Source organism: Perca flavescens, chromosome 12 (assembly GCF_004354835.1).
Source record: "Perca flavescens isolate YP-PL-M2 chromosome 12, PFLA_1.0, whole genome shotgun sequence".
NCBI classification, from domain to species: Eukaryota; Metazoa; Chordata; class Actinopteri; order Perciformes; family Percidae; genus Perca; species Perca flavescens.
Window position 1 is genome coordinate 33,871,353 of NC_041342.1, and position 20,479 is coordinate 33,891,831.

At 39.8% G+C, this 20,479-nt stretch overlaps 2 protein-coding genes and 1 long non-coding RNA gene across 3 annotated transcripts; all 3 read left to right on the forward strand.

Moving 5' to 3' along the window:
- The first annotated feature begins 741 nt into the window (after nucleotides 1-741).
- On the forward strand, nucleotides 742-2,283 carry LOC114564777 (tripartite motif-containing protein 16-like). Its single transcript, XM_028592329.1, has 2 exons — nucleotides 742-1,041; nucleotides 1,279-2,283. The coding sequence occupies exons 1-2, from the start codon at nucleotides 742-744 to the stop codon at nucleotides 2,281-2,283; spliced, it is 1,305 nt and encodes a 434-aa protein (XP_028448130.1).
- A 3,440-nt stretch (nucleotides 2,284-5,723) lies between these two features.
- LOC114564778 (uncharacterized) lies at nucleotides 5,724-6,855 on the forward strand. Its single transcript, XR_003693835.1, has 2 exons — nucleotides 5,724-5,810; nucleotides 6,400-6,855. It is a non-coding gene; the product is annotated as an uncharacterized LOC114564778 (long non-coding RNA).
- A 391-nt stretch (nucleotides 6,856-7,246) lies between these two features.
- On the forward strand, nucleotides 7,247-9,489 carry LOC114564776 (tripartite motif-containing protein 16-like). The gene has a single exon (XM_028592328.1). The coding sequence runs from the start codon at nucleotides 7,692-7,694 to the stop codon at nucleotides 9,360-9,362; it is 1,671 nt and encodes a 556-aa protein (XP_028448129.1). The 5' UTR covers nucleotides 7,247-7,691; the 3' UTR covers nucleotides 9,363-9,489.
- Nucleotides 9,490-20,479: the final 10,990 nt, after the last annotated feature.

Below are 20,479 nucleotides of genomic sequence, written 5' to 3' on the forward strand. Positions count from 1 at the left end.
TAGACCTTAGTGGTCCACTAATACTGTATCTGAAGTATCTTTTATATAGACCTTAGTGGTCCACTAATACTGTATCTGAAGTCTCTTTTATATAGACCTTAGTGGTCCCCTAATACTGTATCTGAAGTCTCTTTTATATAGACCTTAGTGGTCCCTTAATACTGTATCTGAAGTCTCTTTTATAAAGGCCTTAGTGGTCCCCTAATACTGTATCTGAAGTCTCTTTTATATAGACCTTAGTGGTCCACTAATACTGTATCTGAAGTCTCTTTTATGTAGACCTTAGTGGTCCCTTAATACTGTATCTGAAGATATAAAGATGGGGGCTCATCCGGATTTTGAACCTAGGACCCCCATTTGTTACTGCCTAGCTCCAGGATGGCAACAAAAAAGGAGTTGAGGGTTGAAATGTGAGGAGAAACTTTGAATAATATTTTAGAGTAACAGCAGATTATCACATAGGCATACTGCAGTATTTTATTAACACAAATTAACCGTCAAAATGTGTAAATAAATATGTATACGACAATTGAATAAAATAGTCAGATGTGGAGCAGGTTTTAACTGAGGTTACATTTTAAATGAGGAAACAAAGTTCAAACTGAAAGTGCTGCTCCTCGTCCTGGAATGTAGAAAAGCTTGATAACCCCTTCCTTTGTTGTGTGATGACAATGAACACTAAACCCTTGATGAGGCAGTCACAGATCAGTCACAGTCAGGCAGTCATCACTAAGAGGTGAAATGGCACAGAAAGGAGTTCAGCTGGACCCGGAGACCTTCTCTTGTTCCATCTGTCTGGATCTACTGAAGGATCCTGTGACTACTTCCTGTGGACACAACTACTGCATGAACTGTATTAAAAGCCACTGGGATGAAGAGGATCATAAGAACATCCACAGCTGTCCTCAGTGCAGGCAGACGTTCACACCGAGGCCTGTCCTGCTGAAAAATAACTTGTTAGTAGTTTTAGTGGAGGAGCTGAAGAAGACTGGACTCCATGCTGCTCCTGCTGATCACTGCTATGCTGGAGCTGAAGATGTGGCCTGTGATTTCTGCACTGGGAGAAAACTAAAAGCCATCAAGTTGTGTCTGGTCTGTTTGGCCTCTTACTGTGATCAACACCTCCAGCCTCATTATGATGTGGCTCCGTTAAAGAAACACAAGCTGGTGGAGCCCTCCAAGAAGCTCCAGGAGAACATCTGCTGTCGTCATGATGAGGTGATGAAGATTTTCTGTCGTACTGATCAGCAGCTTATCTGTTATCTCTGCTTAATGGAGGAACATAAAGGCCACGACACAGTTCCAGCTGCAGCAGAAAGGACTGAGAGGCTGAAAAAGCTTGAGGGGAGTCGACTAAACATCCAGCAGAGAATCCAGGACAAAGAGAAAGATGTGAAGCTGCTTCAACAGCAGGTGGAGGCCATCAATCTCTCTGCTGATAAAGCAGTGGAGGACAGCGAGAAGATCTTCACTGAGCTGATCCGTCTCCTGGAGAAAAGAAGCTCTGATGTGAAGCAGCAGGTCAGATCCCAGCAGAAAAGAGAAGTGAGTCGAGTCAAAGAGCTTCAGGAGAAGCTGGAGCAGGAGATCACTGAGCTGAAGAGGAAAGACGCTGAGCTGAAGAAGCTCTCACACACAGAGGATCACAACCAGTTTCTACACAACTACCCCTCACTGTCACCACTCAGCCAAAATCTAGAGGATTTTTTACTGTCACAGCCAGAGCCCAAGACCAGAGCTGACTTCTTACAATATTCACGTGAAATCACACTGGATCCAAACACAGCTCACACACATCTGTTATTATCTGATGGGAACAGGAAAGCAACAAGAATGAGAAAACAACAGGCTTATTCTAGTCACCCAGACAGATTCACTGGATGGCCTCAGGTCCTGAGTAGAGAGAGTCTGACTGGATGTTGTTACTGGGAGGTGGAGAGGAGAGGGTATGGAGTAGACATAGCAGTCACATACAAGAATATCAGCAGAGCAGGGAGGTCGAATGAATGTTTGTTTGGATTCAATGACAAATCATGGCCGTTACATTGGGAAAGAAATAGTTATTTATTTTGTCACAACAAAGTCCAAACTCCCGTCTCAGGTCCTGAGTCCTCCAGAGTAGGAGTGTACCTGGATCACAGTGCAGGTATTCTGTCCTTCTACAGTGTCTCTGAAACCATGACTCTCCTCCACAGAGTCCAGACCTCATTCACTCAGCCTCTCTATGCTGGTTTTAGTCTTGATTATTCTGGAACCACTGCTGAGTTGTGTGAGCTGAAGTAGACGGAAGTCATTTAGGGTTAATCTCTGTTTTAACTCTTCAGTTTATTTAGTCTCCATGTTTGTTGCTGAGAGCTGATTGGTGTGAAATTTTTCTTCAATGCACAGAGATCAGCTGTCAGTCAAACATTATGGGATGTCCTTTGACATCTTGTCATTAGTTGTTGTGTAAATGTTTGAGTATCTTTAGGTGACTCCTTCCTGTGTCTGTTTAGCCACGGAGACTATCACTGCTCATGATGATGTTTGTTGACCTGAACTGAGAATGAAAACTTCTCTGCTCTCTAAATGTTTGATGAATATTTGTATCGATGTATTTGTATGTTTTTGTTTCTCTTGCACATGATGGGTCTAAGAGAGAAATCACCAGATCTCCTTTATCCTCTATACTTTGTTCTCTTTGTAAAGAAATCTATAATCACATGTATCTGTTTATCCTGATCATAACCAATAAGGAGATTATTCATTATTGTCTTTTATATATCTGAGAGTCAAACACACTGATTTTGTGGCTGAATCTGTACATAAATATTATAGAACAGACTTTACTGATCGGATGTGTGAACCATCTAAATGTTTTTGATGATGAATAAACTAACGTGAACAAAGTATTTTCTTCTTGTCTTGATTCCAGGGTTTCATACAGAGCTGATGGAGAAAATGTGAAACTGATATGACAATTGAAGAAGTTTTCTATCACTTGTTGCTTTTTACAACCAACATTTTCTTTGTTAATTGAGCAAATAAAGAGGATTTATTACATAGGCTTAAAAGTCCTGACACTCAAAAATAACTTTTTTTAACAAAATAACATTTAATGTGAAGTTGATTCTTTACTTTTGGTTTCCACGTTGTTTCAGCAGAATTCTAGCCTAGAAATCTAGATGCACCCTAGTGGCAGCAAATTTATTTTGCAGCCAGGGGGGGGTCTAGGCACTCTCCATCAGTGTTGGGAATGATACTTTCAAAACGTATTTCGTTACAGAATACAGAATACATGCCCACAAATGTAATTTGTAACGTATTCCGTTACGTTACTCAATCTGAGTAACGTATTCTGAATACTTGGATTACTTCAGGATTACTTCCACATTGAACTGCGTTTTATAAGTGTAGGAATGCGGCTATCACATCCAGCTTACTAAACAGGCCTATAATGGTGTGTTCTTTTTATTCCAACTAGCTGAATGTGTACCTGAACAAGCAGATAGATTATTGTATTGGTAGTCCCGAACTGCATACTACAAAAATCTAACCGCGGTCTAAGTTACCACGAGCTGATTTTAGCTAACGTTACCATGTCAAACGGGGCTAGTCAATCAGCACGTAGGAGAATGGAAAGTCCCACATCAATGTTAAAATAGCAAGGTGACCAGTAAAACTACAGCAGACGACTACCCTTGGCTAATTAAATAAATAACTTACTTTAAGATGCTTCTTCAGGTTGGAGGTGGAGTCATTTGGAGCTGAAAGGAGGTTGGTTGCTGGCAAGCAGAGGCTGCACGGCACAGTTAGTTGTATTTCATTCTCCTTGTTCGTTCTTTAATGTGAAATGCTGTTTGAATTTCCAAGATAGAAACTTATTGCTGCCCTGGCTCTGTCGTGCCGGTTCCGACTCCATTGTGACTGATCACGCAAATAGCTAATTTTTCGATATCATATCGGGGCTTCTGGGAAATGCATTAAGTTGCCTTAATTTATTCAGAGTGAATAAACTCGTGAAACCGAAGTATCGTCATATAATCCATTGATTTCAACATGTAACTCCCATGTTTCCCATGAGACTTGAATGCAGCACCAGTGTTACAGGGTGTGACTGATGTGAACACACTGACACAGTGTAATATGATGTCTATTTAAATGTCTATTTACTGATGTTTTTTAACGTTTGGACAGGTCTCCCGGTGCGTTCATGAGCATCTTAAAAACATTTTTCCAGATCTAACGTCATCATTCACTTGGTGATGAGTTGACAACTGGCGTTTGATGTAGGTGTATTTGGTTCACTGAAAATATTTCAATGACAATAAACTGTTTATTGTGGATAAACGCCTCTGCCGAGAACAAACATAACATGTTTCAAATAAATCATAAATAGGCCCATGTATAAAAAACAACAGCTTATCCGTGTCCTTTCCCATTCGTTGTCCTGCAGATAACACAAACAAACACCTGTCCATGTGCTGTTTCCATGCTCGTATAAGAAAACAGCAGCAAACCTTTGCTATTGTGGCCTCCATGTTGGTGGCAGTCATGCAACAAGTTGTTATGCCAAATGCCAATATAACAGAAGAAGAAGAACACGCATCCCGACCATGTGAATGCTGGCAGTTGGAAAAACAACATAATCACAGGGGCGGTCCCTGATATTCCCAGGTGGCCTGAACGCAGCATTCCTGCATTGAAAATCACAGCAGGTAAACAAGTGAAATGTAAAAACTGATGCAGGACACAAGAGGGCGCCTTCATCCTGATAAGCTGAGATGTAGTGGAGGATAAAGCCCCTCAGATCACTGTCTTAGTTAAAAACATGTTTTTTCTCTGATACAATAATGCTTATAATACAAATACAGGGTTTAATACATCTTGGTTAGTTGTGTGAAACTAAGAAAAATAAAACAATGTTTTCTTTTCGGAAAGTTGTTGTAACAGATTGTTTTTATGTAGTTTGCTTTTGTTTATTCCAGCTAAACTCTGATGTTTGACATGTTTTTTAATAATGTTCTGGTTAATTCTCACTAATATGAGCTTGTGTTTCCGGTTACTAAAGTTCAGCTCTACTACTGTGTGTTTGGGTTGTTTTAGTGTTAAAGCTTTTGTGTGATTAATTGAATATTGACACATATCAGACAAGTTAAAAACCTTACTGTATTGGAAGCATTTTTCTTTACTTGGACATTGCCTGAGCTACATTAATAACATGTCCTCCTAATCAAAAAAGTGAGACTATAGTATTTAAAAAAGAAATAAAAAGTAAAAGAAATTTTACACAAAAGTCATAGTAAAGTATGTTGAATAAAAGTCCTAGTATAGCATGACAACAAAGATATGCATGTATATGAGTTCAATGTTATGCAAAATCTTTTTAGAAAACAGATGCATGCCACTTGTCCTTAAACGTTCTTCCAAATGTTGCATCCCTCACATTTGAATAAAGTTTAGATCTTGATGCAGAAATGTAAAACAGTACATAACAATACAATACAAAAGTCATTGTATAGTATTCCACCAAAAAGTCAAAATGCAATAATATAGCATGTCTGTCATGTCTGTGTGTTTGCATGTGTCTTCCCTCTTGTTTTTCTCTCTCTTCCTCACTCTGTTTTCTCTCCAGGTGATTGAGATGATTGCTTTCCACCTGTGCTTGGAGTTGACCAATCAGCATTCAAGGCAGCCAATAAAAGGAGCACCCCTGAGGAGAGTTATGTCTCTCTGCACACTGCTCTCTGATTGCTGAGCTCCCTGCTGGTTGACCTGTGGCTGTTGTTCTGTGTTTAGACTTGTATGTGGTTGGAGGTTGAGGACCTTCGGTAAGTTGGGGTACCCTGTACTTTTTAACACACACGTTAACTTTGTATAGATACACAAAGTTTACTGGTCGGTGCCACCCTTGTGTTAAGCACTTTTTAGCGAAGAAGGCAATGTCTTTTGTTTGTGTTTAAAGAGCTAGGCCTAGTTTTGTTAAATGAATTTCATTTTTTGTGGTAGACCCTTAGTCGCTCCTAACACCTTTTTTGGGAACCATTTTTCATGTTGAAAATAACTATTTAATTTGAGATTGTACAATGACTCCGTCACTCATTCTTGATTGTCATGTTGTGTTTTTTTTAAATGTGATGTAACAGTATGGCATGTCGAAAAATCATAAAGTCATACTATATTGAAAATAGTCTTAGTATAGTATTGAAAAAGTCATATGTGAAAGTCAAAAGTCCGAGTATGTTGAATAAAGTCGTCCTCATGTCAAAAGTGAAAAAAAATCATAGTATAATATTGAAAAAGTCATAGTATATTGTAAAATTCATAGTATTGAAAAAAGTTATAATATATTGGAAAAAAGTCATAGTGTTGAAAAGGAATGATAGTATAATATTGTATTATCTTGTTCCTTTCCTTCAGTGGGTGTAAGCAACGTGGAGAAATCTGAGAGCTGACCAGCCCTGTTCACTGCAGAAACACATGCTGTTCAGAACGAGCGTTGTCACTGAGAACAGAAATGGTTCAGAAAGGAGTTCAGCTGGACCGGGAGACCTTCTCTTGTTCCATCTGTCTGGATCTACTGGAGGATCTGGTCTCTACTTCCTGTGGACACAACTACTGCATGAACTGTATTAAAAGCCACTGGGATGAAGAGGATCATAAGAACATCCACAGCTGTCCTCAGTGCAGGCAGATGTTCACACCGAGGCCTGTCCTGCTGAAAAATAACTTGTTAGTAGTTTTAGTGGAGGAGCTGAAGAAGACTGGACTCCATGCTGATCACTGCTATGCTGGAGCTCAAGATGTGGCCTGTGATTTCTGCACTGGGTGAAAACTGAAAGCACGCAAATCGTGATTAAAATAAGTACAACCTTTTCCAGAGTCCCCCTCACACAGAAAGCCAACCAGTACCACATCATCAGCACACTGTAGGAAAGAGTCTGGGTTGGATTTTACACTTAGTGGTTTACAGAGAAAATAACAAAGGTGATAAAATGGCACCTTGTGATGCACCTGTGTTGAGAGTACTCATCTCTGATACTTTTCACACGCATTCTAGGATTTCATCATTTAGCCCTTGTGTTGTCCTTCGGGTCACCGGGACCCAAAGGACAACACAAGGGTTATGTACTTCCGTTTATTTTGTTGAGAATTGCTCTCTAAACCCGGTCTCTTGTAAAGTAAGAACGTTTGTTTCTAGAGCACATTTAAACACAGTTTAAGCTGGCCAAAATGTTGTACAAACCAGCACTAAGGTGCTGTATTAACCCTTGTTTTGTCCTTGGGGTCACAAGGACCCGAAGGACCACACAAGGGTTAAACTTGTGAGAAGATTATTATACAGCAATTTAAGTTTTTTTATGACCGTTTAGTTTGATAACTTCCTGTTGTCAGTCAGGTATTTTTGAACTGGTAAAGACAAAGTTAACAGACTTTGAAGAAGATTTAGAGAAATACAGAACCATCACCAAAACCTGGGGAGCCAAGAGTAATTTTACAACTTAAAACGTCATGTTTTAAGATGTGGAGCAGGTTTTAACTGATGATCAAAGTCCAAATTCAAAATGCAGCTCCTCTTCCTGGAAGATACTAAAGCTTTATAATCACTCCCTGTGTTGTATAATCTCAATAAAGCTGAACCTTGGACCCGAAGGACTTGATAAGGCAGTCACAGATCAGTCACAGTCAGACAGTCCTCACTAAGAGGTGAAATGGCACAAAAAGGAGTTCAGCTGGACCGGGAGACCTTCTTTTGTTCCATCTGTCTGGATCTACTGAAGGATCCGGTAACTACTTCCTGTGGACACAACTACTGCATGAACTGTATTAAAAGCCACTGGGATGAAGAGGATCATAAGAACAGCCACAGCTGTCCTCAGTGCAGGCAGACATTCACACCGAGGCCTGTCCTGCTGAAAAACACCATGTTAGCAGATTTAGTGGAGGAGCTGAAGAAGACTGGACTCCAAGCTGCTCCTGCTGATCACTGCTATGCTGGAGCTGAAGATGTGGCCTGTGATTTCTGCACTGGGAGAAAACTAAAAGCCATCAAGTCCTGTCTGGTGTGTCTGATGTCTTACTGTGATCACCACCTCCAGCCTCATTATGATGTGGCTCCGTTAAAGAAACACAAGCTAGTGGAGCCCTCCAAGAAGCTCCAGGAGAACATCTGCTCTCGTCATGATGAGGTGATGAAGATTTTCTGTCGTACTGATCAGCAGCTAATCTGTTATCTCTGCTTAATGGAGGAACATAAAGGCCACGACACAGTCTCTGCTGCAGCAGAAAGGACTGAGAGGCAGAAAAAGCTTGAGGGGAGTAGACAAAACATCCAGCAGAGAATCCAGGACAGAGAGAAAGATGTGAAGCTGCTTCAACAGCAGGCGGAGGTTATCAATGGCTCTGCTGATAAAGCAGTGGAGGACAGCGAGAAGATCTTCACTGAGCTGATCCGTCTCCTGGAGAAAAGAAGCTCTGATGTGAAGCAGCAGGTCAGATCCCAGCAGAAAAGTGAAGAGAGTCGAGTCAAAGAGCTTCAGGAGAAGCTGGAGCAGGAGATCACTGAGCTGAAGAGGAAAGACGCTGAGCTGAAGAAGCTCTCACACACAGAGGATCACAACCAGTTTCTACACAACTACCCCTCACTGTCACCACTCAGCCAATCAGCATCCAGCATCCATATCCATCCTCTGAGCTGCTTTGAGGACGTGACAGCGGCCGTATCAGAAGTCAGAGATAAACTACAGGACGTCCTGAGAGAGAAGAGGACAAACCTCTTACTGACAGGGACTGAGGTGGTTGATTCACTACCACAAGGAGAACCCAACACCAGAGCTGATTTCCTAAAATATTCACGTGAAATCACATTGGACCCAAACACAGCATACATACATCTGTTATTATCTGAGGGGAACAGAAAAGCAACAAGAATGAGACAACAACAGTCTTATTCTAGTCACCCAGACAGATTCACTGGATGTACTCAGGTCCTGAGTAGAGGGAGTCTGACTGGATGTTGTTACTGGGAGGTGGAGAGGAGAGGAGTAGGAATTTGTGTAGCAGTCGCATACAAGAATATCAGCAGAGCAGGGAGCTGGTATGAATGTGTATTTGGATTAAATGACAAATCATGGGCGTTACGTTGCGAAAAAAATAGTTATTCATTTTGGTACAACAATGTCCGAACTCCCGTCTCAGGTCCTGTGTCCTCCAGAGTAGGAGTGTACCTGGATCACAGTGCAGGTATTCTGTCCTTCTACGGTGTCTCTGAAACCATGACTCTCCTCCACAGAGTCCAGACCACATTCACTCAGCCTCTCTATGCTGGTCTGCGGCTTTATTATTGTCCTGGAGGCACTGCTGAGTTTTGTAAACTGAAATAGAAAGAAGTCATGTATAGGGTTAATCTCTGTGTTTTAACTCTTTAACTTATTTTGTCTCTGTGTTTGTTGCTGATAGCTGATTGGTGTGGCATTTCTTCACTGCATTAAGATCGTCTATCAATCACACATCCTGGGATGTAAATGTTTGCGTTTCTTTAGGTGACTCCTTCCTGTGTCTGTTTAGCCACGGAGGCTATCACTGCTCATGATGTTTGTTGACCTGAACTGAGAATGAAAACTCTGCTCTCTAAATGTTTGATGAATATTTGTATCTATGTATTTGTATCTTGTTTCTCTTCCACATCATAGGTCTGAAGAGAGAAAGCACCAGATCTCCTTAATCTTTTATACTTTGTTCTCTTTGTGGACGTTTGTACAGAAATCTATAATCACATGTATCGGTTTATCCTGATCATAATCAAAGAGATTCTTCATTATTGTCTTTAATGGGATTATTTTGTCTGGGAACCATCACCTTATCGTGGTGGAGAGGTTTGTGTGTCCCTATGAACCTGAGGGCTGTGTTGTCTGGAGCTTGGTGCTCCTGGTAGGGTCTCCTATGGCACAGTGGTCTTAGATGAGGGGCCAGACATAGAACGGTTCAAAAACCCTATGAGTAAACGAGGAAGAGGTGAAGTTACCCTGCCCGGAGGAAGCCCGGGGCCCCCGTCTGGAGCCAGGCCGGGTTTGCCACGGATCCCGGTCGGGCACAGCCCGAAGAAGCAACGTGGCAACTCCCTCTCCATCCCATGGGCCCACCACCTGTGGGGTCGGGGGTCGGGTGCGCTGCTACACGGGTGGCAGTGAAGGTCAGGGGCCTCGACGGACCAGACCCGGGCGGCAGACGCTGGCTCTGGGGACGTGTCACCTCTCTGTGGGGGAAGGAGCCGGAACTGGTGCAGGAGGTGGAGCCCTACCGGTTAGATCTGGCGGGGCTTACTTCCACGCACAACTGTTGTTTGTGCATATGTACCAACAGGGGTGCAACTACCCATTGTCAGAGGGGTATGCAGCAACAATTTTGATTAGTCTAATAGCCTATAACAAAACATGTTGAATTATGTTTTTTTGGCATTAGAAGTAATCAGTAATCAGCAACACTAATGTTGAAGTGAAAAATGAAACGAAAGTGAGGAGGACTCAGAGCTTGAGCTGGACATTTAGTTTAGCGTGGTCTATCTAATAGAACTCCTACCTGATGTCACCACTGGTCGCATCTCTACCTGATGCCATCGCCGACCTCATGTCTGTCTCATTCACTCCTTGTCTGTGTTCTTCTACACTAAGACATATTGTCAAACAAACATTATGCAATATATTTTCCATATTAGTTTTTCCACATTAATAATATTAAGAAATTAATCTATTGGTGTCAAGTGGCTCCACCTACCTTCCCCTGTCTTTCCTGATCCACCATCCTCACACCTGAATATAATGAACTCACTGTTAAATATAGCAGCCTAAATTCAATTCTCATCAGCGTAGTGATGGCATCAGATAAGACAACTATTATGCAGTAAGGTTGCGCTGCTGTTGAAATTACATTCACATTTTGGTTTTGATTTTAAAAAGTACAAATATGGAGAGCCACTTAGCACAGACCTTTAAAGAGAGAGATGTGACCCTGTAATTACAGCTTCCATGTCACCCAACAGATAAGTTATGTTTTCCAGCTTCTTGTCATTTATTGTGCATGCTACCTTATATTTACCAGTTGTTAGTTTACCTTAATAAAATTGAGATATGTCATGCATGGGATTGGTACCATGGGGTTTAACCACAATCTAAATGTAGCTATCGGCAACATTCGTTTGCATTAAGCTAAGCCGTAAACCCCACTTTAGCTGGTAGTGAAAAAGGATAAATTAAGATCTGAAACCTCAGGCACTTAGGCCCCCGATTCGGATTCCAATTGTCTTACATTCTAAACTAGCCCTCTTAAGCGTATTCGTTTTTGATGATCACTTAACCAGTGGACTGAAATAGATTACTGAGACGATAAATTAAATTAAATTAAATACTTATGCTGAACAGTAACACAACCCAGACTTCCCCATGTCTCCCAGGCTATGACCAAATGCTGAACAGTTCAGTCCATATTTGTTTCTCTCTGGGCCTTGTCCTTCCTCTGTGTCCTCAGAATGTGTGGGGGATGCCTCATGCACCCTAGTCCAGTAGAAGTCTGGTTTCACTCCAAATGGGTTGACAGAATCCCTCCTGTCTCATTCTTCCTCTTCCCCTTTTCATGACCTTTCCTGTGTTCCTGTTTATCTGCACCTTTAAGCCATGAAGGCATAAACCAATTTTATGACTTCAGTTTAACTTTCTGTGCATCGGGAATATTCCTTGAACCACTTCCTCAATGATTAACACAGCTCTTTTGCAACGAGCACATACACACAGATAGGCACATGAGACACTTATACTATAACTTGAATAATATGACACCTTTAGGTAAAATACATGTCTAATTAACAGAAATATCTCTTCACTAGTCTGAGAGCAGTCTGTTAACATGAATATTTGAAAGCCTCCAAGTTTGGTAGTAAATACAGTATATGTAAGCCCCCATTTGGCTGCTACATTCCCAGTGTTAGCAAACACTAGCTAGTCTGTTAACATGAATATTTGCAAGCCTCCAAGCACAGACGTCACACTTTAAATCCTACCTGTTGCCTTTCACCATCCACTTATTTAAAGGAACACGCCGACTTACTGGGACTTTATCTTATTCACTGTAACCCCCAGAGTTAGACTAGTCCATACATACCCTTCTCATCTCTTATTGGGACTTTATCTTATTCACTGTAACCCCCAGAGTTAGACTAGTCCATACATACCCTTCTCATCTCTTATTGGGACTTTATCTTATTCACTGTAACCCCCAGAGTTAGACTAGTCCATACATACCCTTCTCATCTCTTATTGGGACTTTATCTTATTCACTGTAACCCCCAGAGTTAGACTAGTCCATACATACCCTTCTCATCTCTTATTGGGACTTTATCTTATTCACTGTAACCCCCAGAGTTAGACTAGTCCATACATACCCTTCTCATCTCTTATTGGGACTTTATCTTATTCACTGTAACCCCCAGAGTTAGACTAGTCCATACATACCCTTCTCATCTCTTATTGGGACTTTATCTTATTCACTGTAACCCCCAGAGTTAGACTAGTCCATACATACCCTTCTCATCTCTTATTGGGACTTTATCTTATTCACTGTAACCCCCAGAGTTAGACTAGTCCATACATACCCTTCTCATCTCTTATTGGGACTTTATCTTATTCACTGTAACCCCCAGAGTTAGACTAGTCCATACATACCCTTCTCATCTCTGTGCGTGCTGTAACGCTGTCTGACGGCTCCAGCATTAGCTTAGCCTAGCACAGATCCTGCAGGTAACTGGTTCCAACTAGCCTACTGCTCCGAATTGTGACAAAAGTGACAAAATAACTCCAACATGTTCCTATTTACATGTTGTGATTTATAGAGTCACAGCGTGTACAAAAAACAACGTAACATGAGACACAGCCATAGTATGTGAGTAATGTTTCTGTAGCAGTTGCATACAAGAATATCAGCAGAGCAGAGGGGTCGAATGAATGTTTGTTTGGATACAATAACAAATCCTGGGCTTTAGTCAGTAACAGTTGCTTTTATTACAACAATGTCCGAACTCCTGTCTCAGGTCCTGTGTCCTCCAGAGTAGGAGTGTACCTGGATCACAGTGCAGGTATTCTGTCCTTCTACAGTGTCTCTGAAACCATGACTCTCCTCCACAGAGTCCAGACCACATTCACTCAGCCTCTCTATGCTGGACTAAGGTTTAATGGCTTGTTTGGATCTTTAAATGGAGACTCTGCTGAGTTGTGTAAACTTAAATAGACAGAAGTCATTTGATGGGTAAATTCTGTTTTTTACTCTCCAACTTATTTAGTCTCCATGTTTGTTGCTGAGAGCTGATCGTTGTGACATTTCTTCACTGCACAGAAATCAGCTGTCAGTCAAACATTATGGGATGTCCTTTGACATCTTGTCCTTAGTTGTTGTGTAAATGTTTGAGTATCTTTAGGTGACTCCTTCCTGTGTCTGTTTAGCCACGGAGGCTATCACTGCTCATGATGATGTTTGTTGACCTGAACTGAGAATGAAAACTTCTCTGCTCTCTAAATGTTTGAATATTTGTATTGATATATTTGTATGTTGTTTCTCCTTTATCCTCTGTACTTTGTTCTCTTTGTTAAGAAATCTATAATCACATGTATCACTTTATCCTGATCATAATCAATAGGGAGATTATTCATTATTGTCTTTTACATATCTGAGATTTAAACAAACTGTGTGGATGAAGTGAATCTGTACATAAATATTATAAATCAGACTTTGCTGATGGGATGTGAGAACAAACTGAAGGTTTACATGATAAATAAACATACACAAAACAAAGTATTTTCTCTTAGTCTTCATTCCAGGCTTTCATACAAATCTGAGTCTCTGTCCTGTCTCCTTTTCTCTCTCTAACGAAAACCTGGTCACAGAGAAACTAGTTTTCTCTCTTGTTGCTTATATGACTAAGATTTTCTTTTGTGCAATGAGTCCATAAATGTATAACTGACTTAAAAGTCCTGACACACAGATTGTTTAGTTTATTCTTTACATTTGGTTACACATACAGTATTTCCATGTTATTTTTCTAAGAATTCAAGAAGTCAAACATTTTAACTGAGCCTCAACTCTCACATTCCCAAATACTGTCACAGGTGGTGGTAAATGCTGTCACACCACTAAAATAGATTATTATTTTTAAATATAGTCCGTTATCTGTGTTAACGATTGCTCAAACTTCAAACATATTTAAAACTCCTGACAGATTCTAGTCTGACTTTTTTCGACATACTATACTATGACTTTTTAATATTTTTTCGACCTACTATACTACAACTTTAATTTATTTTTTCGACATACTATACTATGACTTTTTATCACTTTTTTTGACATACACTACAGGCCAAAAGTTTGGACACAGCTTCTCATTCAATGCGTTTCCTTTTTATTTTCATGACTATTTACATTGTAGATTCTCACTGAAGGCATCAAAACTATGAATGAACACATATGGAATTATGTACTTAACAAAAAAGTGTGAAATAACTGAAAACATGTCTTATATTTTAGATTCTTCAAAGTAGCCACCCTTTGCTTTTTTTATTAATAAGGGAAATAATTCCACTAATTAACCCTGACAAAGCACACCTGTGAAGGTAAAACCATTTCAGGTGACTACCTCATGAAGCTCATTGAGAGAACACCAAGGGTTTGCAGAGTTATCAAAAAAAGCAAAGGGTGGCTACTTTGAGGAATCTAAAATATAAGACATGTTTTCAGTTATTTCACACTTTTTTGTTAAGTACATAATTCCATATGTGTTCATTCATAGTTTTGATGCCTTCAGTGAGAATCTACAATGTAAATAGTCATGAAAATAAAGAAACACATTGAATGAGAAGGTGTGTCCAAACTTTTGGCCTGTACTGTACCATACTATGACTTTTTATGATTTTTTCATAAAAATACTATACTATGACTTTAAAAAAAAACTTTTGACATACTATACTATGACTTTTTTCGACATACTATACTATGACTTTTTAATAATTTTTTGACATGCTATACTATGACTTTTTAATTATTTTTTTGACATATCCGTGATTTACTGCATGGATTAACGTGTGATGAATTATTTCCCAGAGCTGGGATGCGTTCAGGCATCCATTAGAAAGATGCATCGGCTCAGCCAGTGAACAACGGTAGCTACGTGCCTGTAGCTAGCTTGCCCTGCTAGCTGATAGCCGTTAGCTGCCGTCCTGTGAGTGTGTTCAGACAGGCTTCTGTGATAATCATCCCAATAACAATCCACGGTGGTGTGGCTATGTCCTCCAGAGGACAGGTCATGTCACGTCTTGAAGTGTATCCCCCAAAAAAATTTAAATAAAATAAAATACAGTAGTGTGGTAGTAGCTGCTAGCTGCTAGTTGTAGCATGAAAAAGTAAACGGTAGTATGCCGATCGGAGCGTAGTGTGTGAAGAGTGTAGGGCTGCCACCTCTTAGTCGATTAGTCGACTAATCGGTCGTTTTGGTCTCAGTCAACTAAGATTTCTTTAGTCGATTAGTCATTTTTTATGCTTATTCATGCTTAATTACTCATTTCCAAGACACTTATGAGCACATTTATGGTAAACACAAGATTAATTAATTGTGGAGACACTCAGTTTTACAGATGGTTAATTAACTACATTTATATTGTGCTTTTCTAGTCTTAACCACCTCTCAAAGCTCACAGCTCTGTCAATTAAATCAACTAATCGATTAGTCGACAAAATCCTATAAGTGTTAGTCGACTAAGGAGTTCTTTAGTTGAGGACAGGCCTAGAAGAGTGAAGGGCAGATTTGTTTACAAGGGAAGAAGCTTGGAGTAACGTAACTATGGAGAACATGGCAGATATACAACACACGGAAGAGCCTTTTGAGTTTGATGGTCGTCCTTATTTATTTGAATCCGAGTATACAGACGAAGAACTAGCCTCACAAGAGTTGGAAAGAACGAGACAGACAGAGAGGGGCAACAGGCAGATGAACTTGCTGCTCCAAGCGCAAGCTAAAGCTAGCCACACAACCACCGCTCCGTAGATTGTTATTGGGATGATTATCAGGGTTCAAAATTAGCACCATCTACCAGCCAAATGCTGGTAAAATATGTAAGTGGCTGGTAGATTTGCTTTACTTACTAGCCAAAAAAACAATGGTAATCTTTTGCGTGGCTGGTAAAATTAAAAAATGCGCTAACCATTTGGCTGGTGGACGAAAACGTAAATTTTGAACCCTGATGATTATCACAGAAGCCTGTCTGAATACACTCACCGGACGGCAGCTAACGGCTAGCGGGGCAAGCTAGCTACCGGCAGGATCGAGACAGAGACCAGGGTAGGTGAATGTAAACAATGTCTGAAGAAGAAGATGGTAGTAGTAGTATTACAGTTTTATTTAGTGTTATTTATTTGAAACTAATGAAACTTTCCGCTCGTCTACTACACTGTTTAAGTTGTGCTTCCGGTGATTCTGCATTCAAAATATTTGAATGATGCATTTGCCAATAATAATAATAATAATAATAATAAAAAATAATGCAGCAGAGTTTTTTTTAATGGACAGATTCTGCAACCTGAGGAAAAACAGCTTCCTGATTAACCCTTTCACTGATTGTCTGAAAGCCCCTCTGGTGACAAATGAGTGAAAGAGTGGCCACAACCGAGTACAACCAGACCTAAAAAGGATTGTGGGTAACAAAGACTGTCAGGTTTCCCACTGAGTCAATCTAAGTAAGAAAAAAAACTATGAAAACTGCTATGTATTATGACTTTCATTAGATCTGGAAGTCACTGTTGCTGTTGTAATGTGGACATGCATGTGTTGTGTGGCTTTTTGCTATGGTGCGTGTTTTTTTGTGGCTCTTTATGCTGAACTGGTTGACCACCCCTGGTCTATACTATGACTTCTTAATATTTTTTTTATATACTATACTATGACTTTTTTTGTTATACTATGACTGAAAATTCTTTTTTTCAACATTACATACTATTACTATGATACTTTATTTCTCTTTTTGACATACTATACTACGACTATTTAATTCTTTTTTTGACATGCTATACTATGACATTTGATTTTGTTTTTCAACATACTATACTATGACTTTCTATAACTTTTTTCGACATACTATACTATGACTATGACTTATAACGTTACAATGTAAGGTTACATCTTCATCAGAGTCCTTGGAGAGAATGGGCAATGAAGCCCTTAATAAGAAGCATCAACAGGTGTGATTGTACACTGGAGGGGCGGTAACAATCTCAAGATACACCCATCTCAACCAAGGTGTTACACTCAATCAGTCATTAAAGGGCAAATGCCCCAAAACAGATGAAAAGTGAATACAAACAGACATAAAATGTAAAAATGTAAAAAAGTTCACAGTGCAATGGGACTAGAAGTATACTCATCTTAGTTACTATACTTTATCATACTTTGACATTAGAGAAAGCAAGTCAGATTAAATTCTTCATTTAAGCCTAGATGTTCTAAAGTGCAGAGTGTATGTATCCAAAACTTCCCTGCATAGGAGTTTATTAATGATATCACCACCCCCTGGGTGGGGGTGTGATTTTCTCAATTACCCAGAATCTCAGTGATGCAGGGGGGCCATGATTGGCCTGCTTATAATGCCTCGCCATAGCATGAGTTATGTTCTGGGTGCCAATAGCTGTCTTATGTTCAGATATCCTTAGTTTGAGCTGACGTTTAGTTTGACCTATATACGCCAGTCCACACGGACATTTTAGAAGGTACACTACATGTGTACTGTTGCAAGTAATAAATGAAGAGATGGAATATTTCTTGCCAGTGTGGGAATGTGAAAATTCCTTCGTATTGCTCGAATTAGAGCATTGCGCGCAATTACCACATTTATAGAAACCCAGGGGTGGGTTGGAAAGCCAAGTAGTCGGAGATGGGTTGGGCATGTCTGAATGGACCAATCGGTCACGAATGTTACCGGCACGCCTAAATATAAACCTGGGCGGATTAGCGCATATGTCACTCTTAAGAACATGTGTGAACATGTGTACTCTAAAAGACGTGTTCGTTCGATTTCTGAGGAGGAAGGAGAGGCTTGGGTCCAATTGAAAGATTAAGCAAAAGGTTTAATGAACAAGACGATGAAAACGACAAGACAAAAACAAAATGATACACTGCAGCTGACAGCGGACTGAATCCACGCTTCTCCTTGTGGAGTCACATAAAAACAGTCCTGAGACATTCTCCGGACTACACATATATTCCCCTACACCTGGGTGGTTTTAACTTTTTTATCTTCAACACATGCCAGTGCTTGCGAATAACGTTTTTCATTCTTCCTGCTTCTGGAGTATAGCCGGTCGAAAAAAATACACTGGGTGTTGTTTGTGACTTGGTTTTTTTTTCTTCAAAAGGGAGGCACGATCTGTACTTAGAGCCCAGTCCCATGCTTTTGTAATGTCAGATTTATCATAACCTCGTTGTTCAAAACGGTGCGCTAAATGAGCTGCTTTGGACATAAAATCAGCTAACAGCAACAGTGACTTCCAGATCTAATGAAAGTCATAAAACATGGCAGTTTTATAGTTTTTTTTTTTCTTACTTGGATTGACTCAGTGGGAAACCTGACAGTCTTTGTTATCAGCAGTGAAAGGGTGAATGAGGAAGGTGATCTGTGGCCGCTGTTTTTCCTCAGGTTGCAGAATCTGTCCATAAAAAAACTCTGCTGCATTATTTTTTTATTTTAAAATAATTGGCAGTAAGAGCCTCAAAGGAGCAGGCAAAGATCTGCATACGGATCAAGAGCCACAGGTTCGCCACCCCTGTACTACAATTTCTTCTGACTCGCAAAAACTGGCCCACTGGTATATTAGGAACCAGATGAGGCGAGTGATTGCTGTCGGCTCTTAACAGATGGTAGATTGTAAAATATTATTTATGTCCCTAGAAATGGTAAGATCTAAAAAAATCAATGGATTGGTTATTACATTCCATAGTAAAGGACAAGTAATCTGTGGAAGAATTTACATAAGTCAAAAATTGATTTCGCTCACTAAAGGTACCCTTCCATATTAAAAGAACATTGTCTATATATTTTGGAATGAAAGGGGTTAATTTTAATATTGTGTATATATTTTTCTTCCCATCACCAAACAAGCATAAGAGGGTGCAAAAGCACTTCCCATAGCAGTCCCTTGTAGTTGTAGAAAACATTTACCAGAATATTTAAAAAAATTATTCGATAGAATAATCTCAACAAGATTTACAAGAAATTCTGATGGAGGCAGAACATCAATGGGACATTTAGCAAGGTGATGCGACATAGCTGGTAGGCCTATATGGTGGGGTATGCATATATAAAGACTTTGCACATCCAAAGACACGAGGACATCATTGCTTTCACAATTCCAGTCATTAATCAAATTCAAAACATCAGTTGTAACCCCCAGATACGATGGTAAGCTGGGAACATATTTTCTTAGACAAAAATCAACATATTGTGAGAGAGGCTCAGTAAGGCTCCCTATGCCAGACACAATAGGGCGCAAAGGAGGATCATCAAGTCCTTTATGAATTTTGGGTAGACCATAGAATACTGGACATCGGGGGGTGGACGCTCAATAGAAAAGCCTTTTCTTTGTCAATTATCTAGACTTTTTTGTGAGATATATCAATAAATCAATCGATCATATTTTTTGTGCTGGAATTAGGGTTACATAAGAGAGGCTGATAGTGTTTTTCATCATTTAGAAATTTCAATATACCACAATCATAATTCTTTAAACCCATAACAACAGCAGCGCCCCCCCCCTTGTCGGCAGGGCAGATAATAATGTCCTGTCTAGATTCCAAAGAGCGTAGTGCATCCAGTTCACTTTTTGTCATGTTTTTATTTTTAGAGGGACAAAGCGCACTTATTTTGGCCATGTCTTGCTCAACTAACTGACTAAAAGTGACAATGGTGGCATTTAGATTAGAGGATGGTAAAAACCTGGATTTTCTTTTTAAAGGGAGTCACGTCATAATACATAGCAGTTTTCATAGGTTTTTTTTCTTACTTAGATTGACTCAGTGGGAAACCTGACAGTCTTTGTTATCCACAATCCTTTTTAAGGTCTGGTTGTACTCGGTTGTGGCCACTCTTTCACTCATTTGTCACTAGAGTATGGAATGCCGTTTTATTCACAATTAAATAAATGAATGAACAAATAAATTAATTAATAAATACATCATGAAATAAATAAATGAGGCAATAAATACATAAATAATTAACGTTTTTTTATTTCATAAGTCCATATTTATTTATTTCAAGAGACTTTTATTTTCCTAAAGCCACATTTATTTATTTCACTCTGTATTTATTTCCATTTCTTATATGCAAATCAGGGGGCGTGGCTATCTCAAGTTCCAACTTTTTATATTATATTTAGCAATTTGTTATAAAAAGCCATACAAAACAATGGTGGGCGGCTCTAA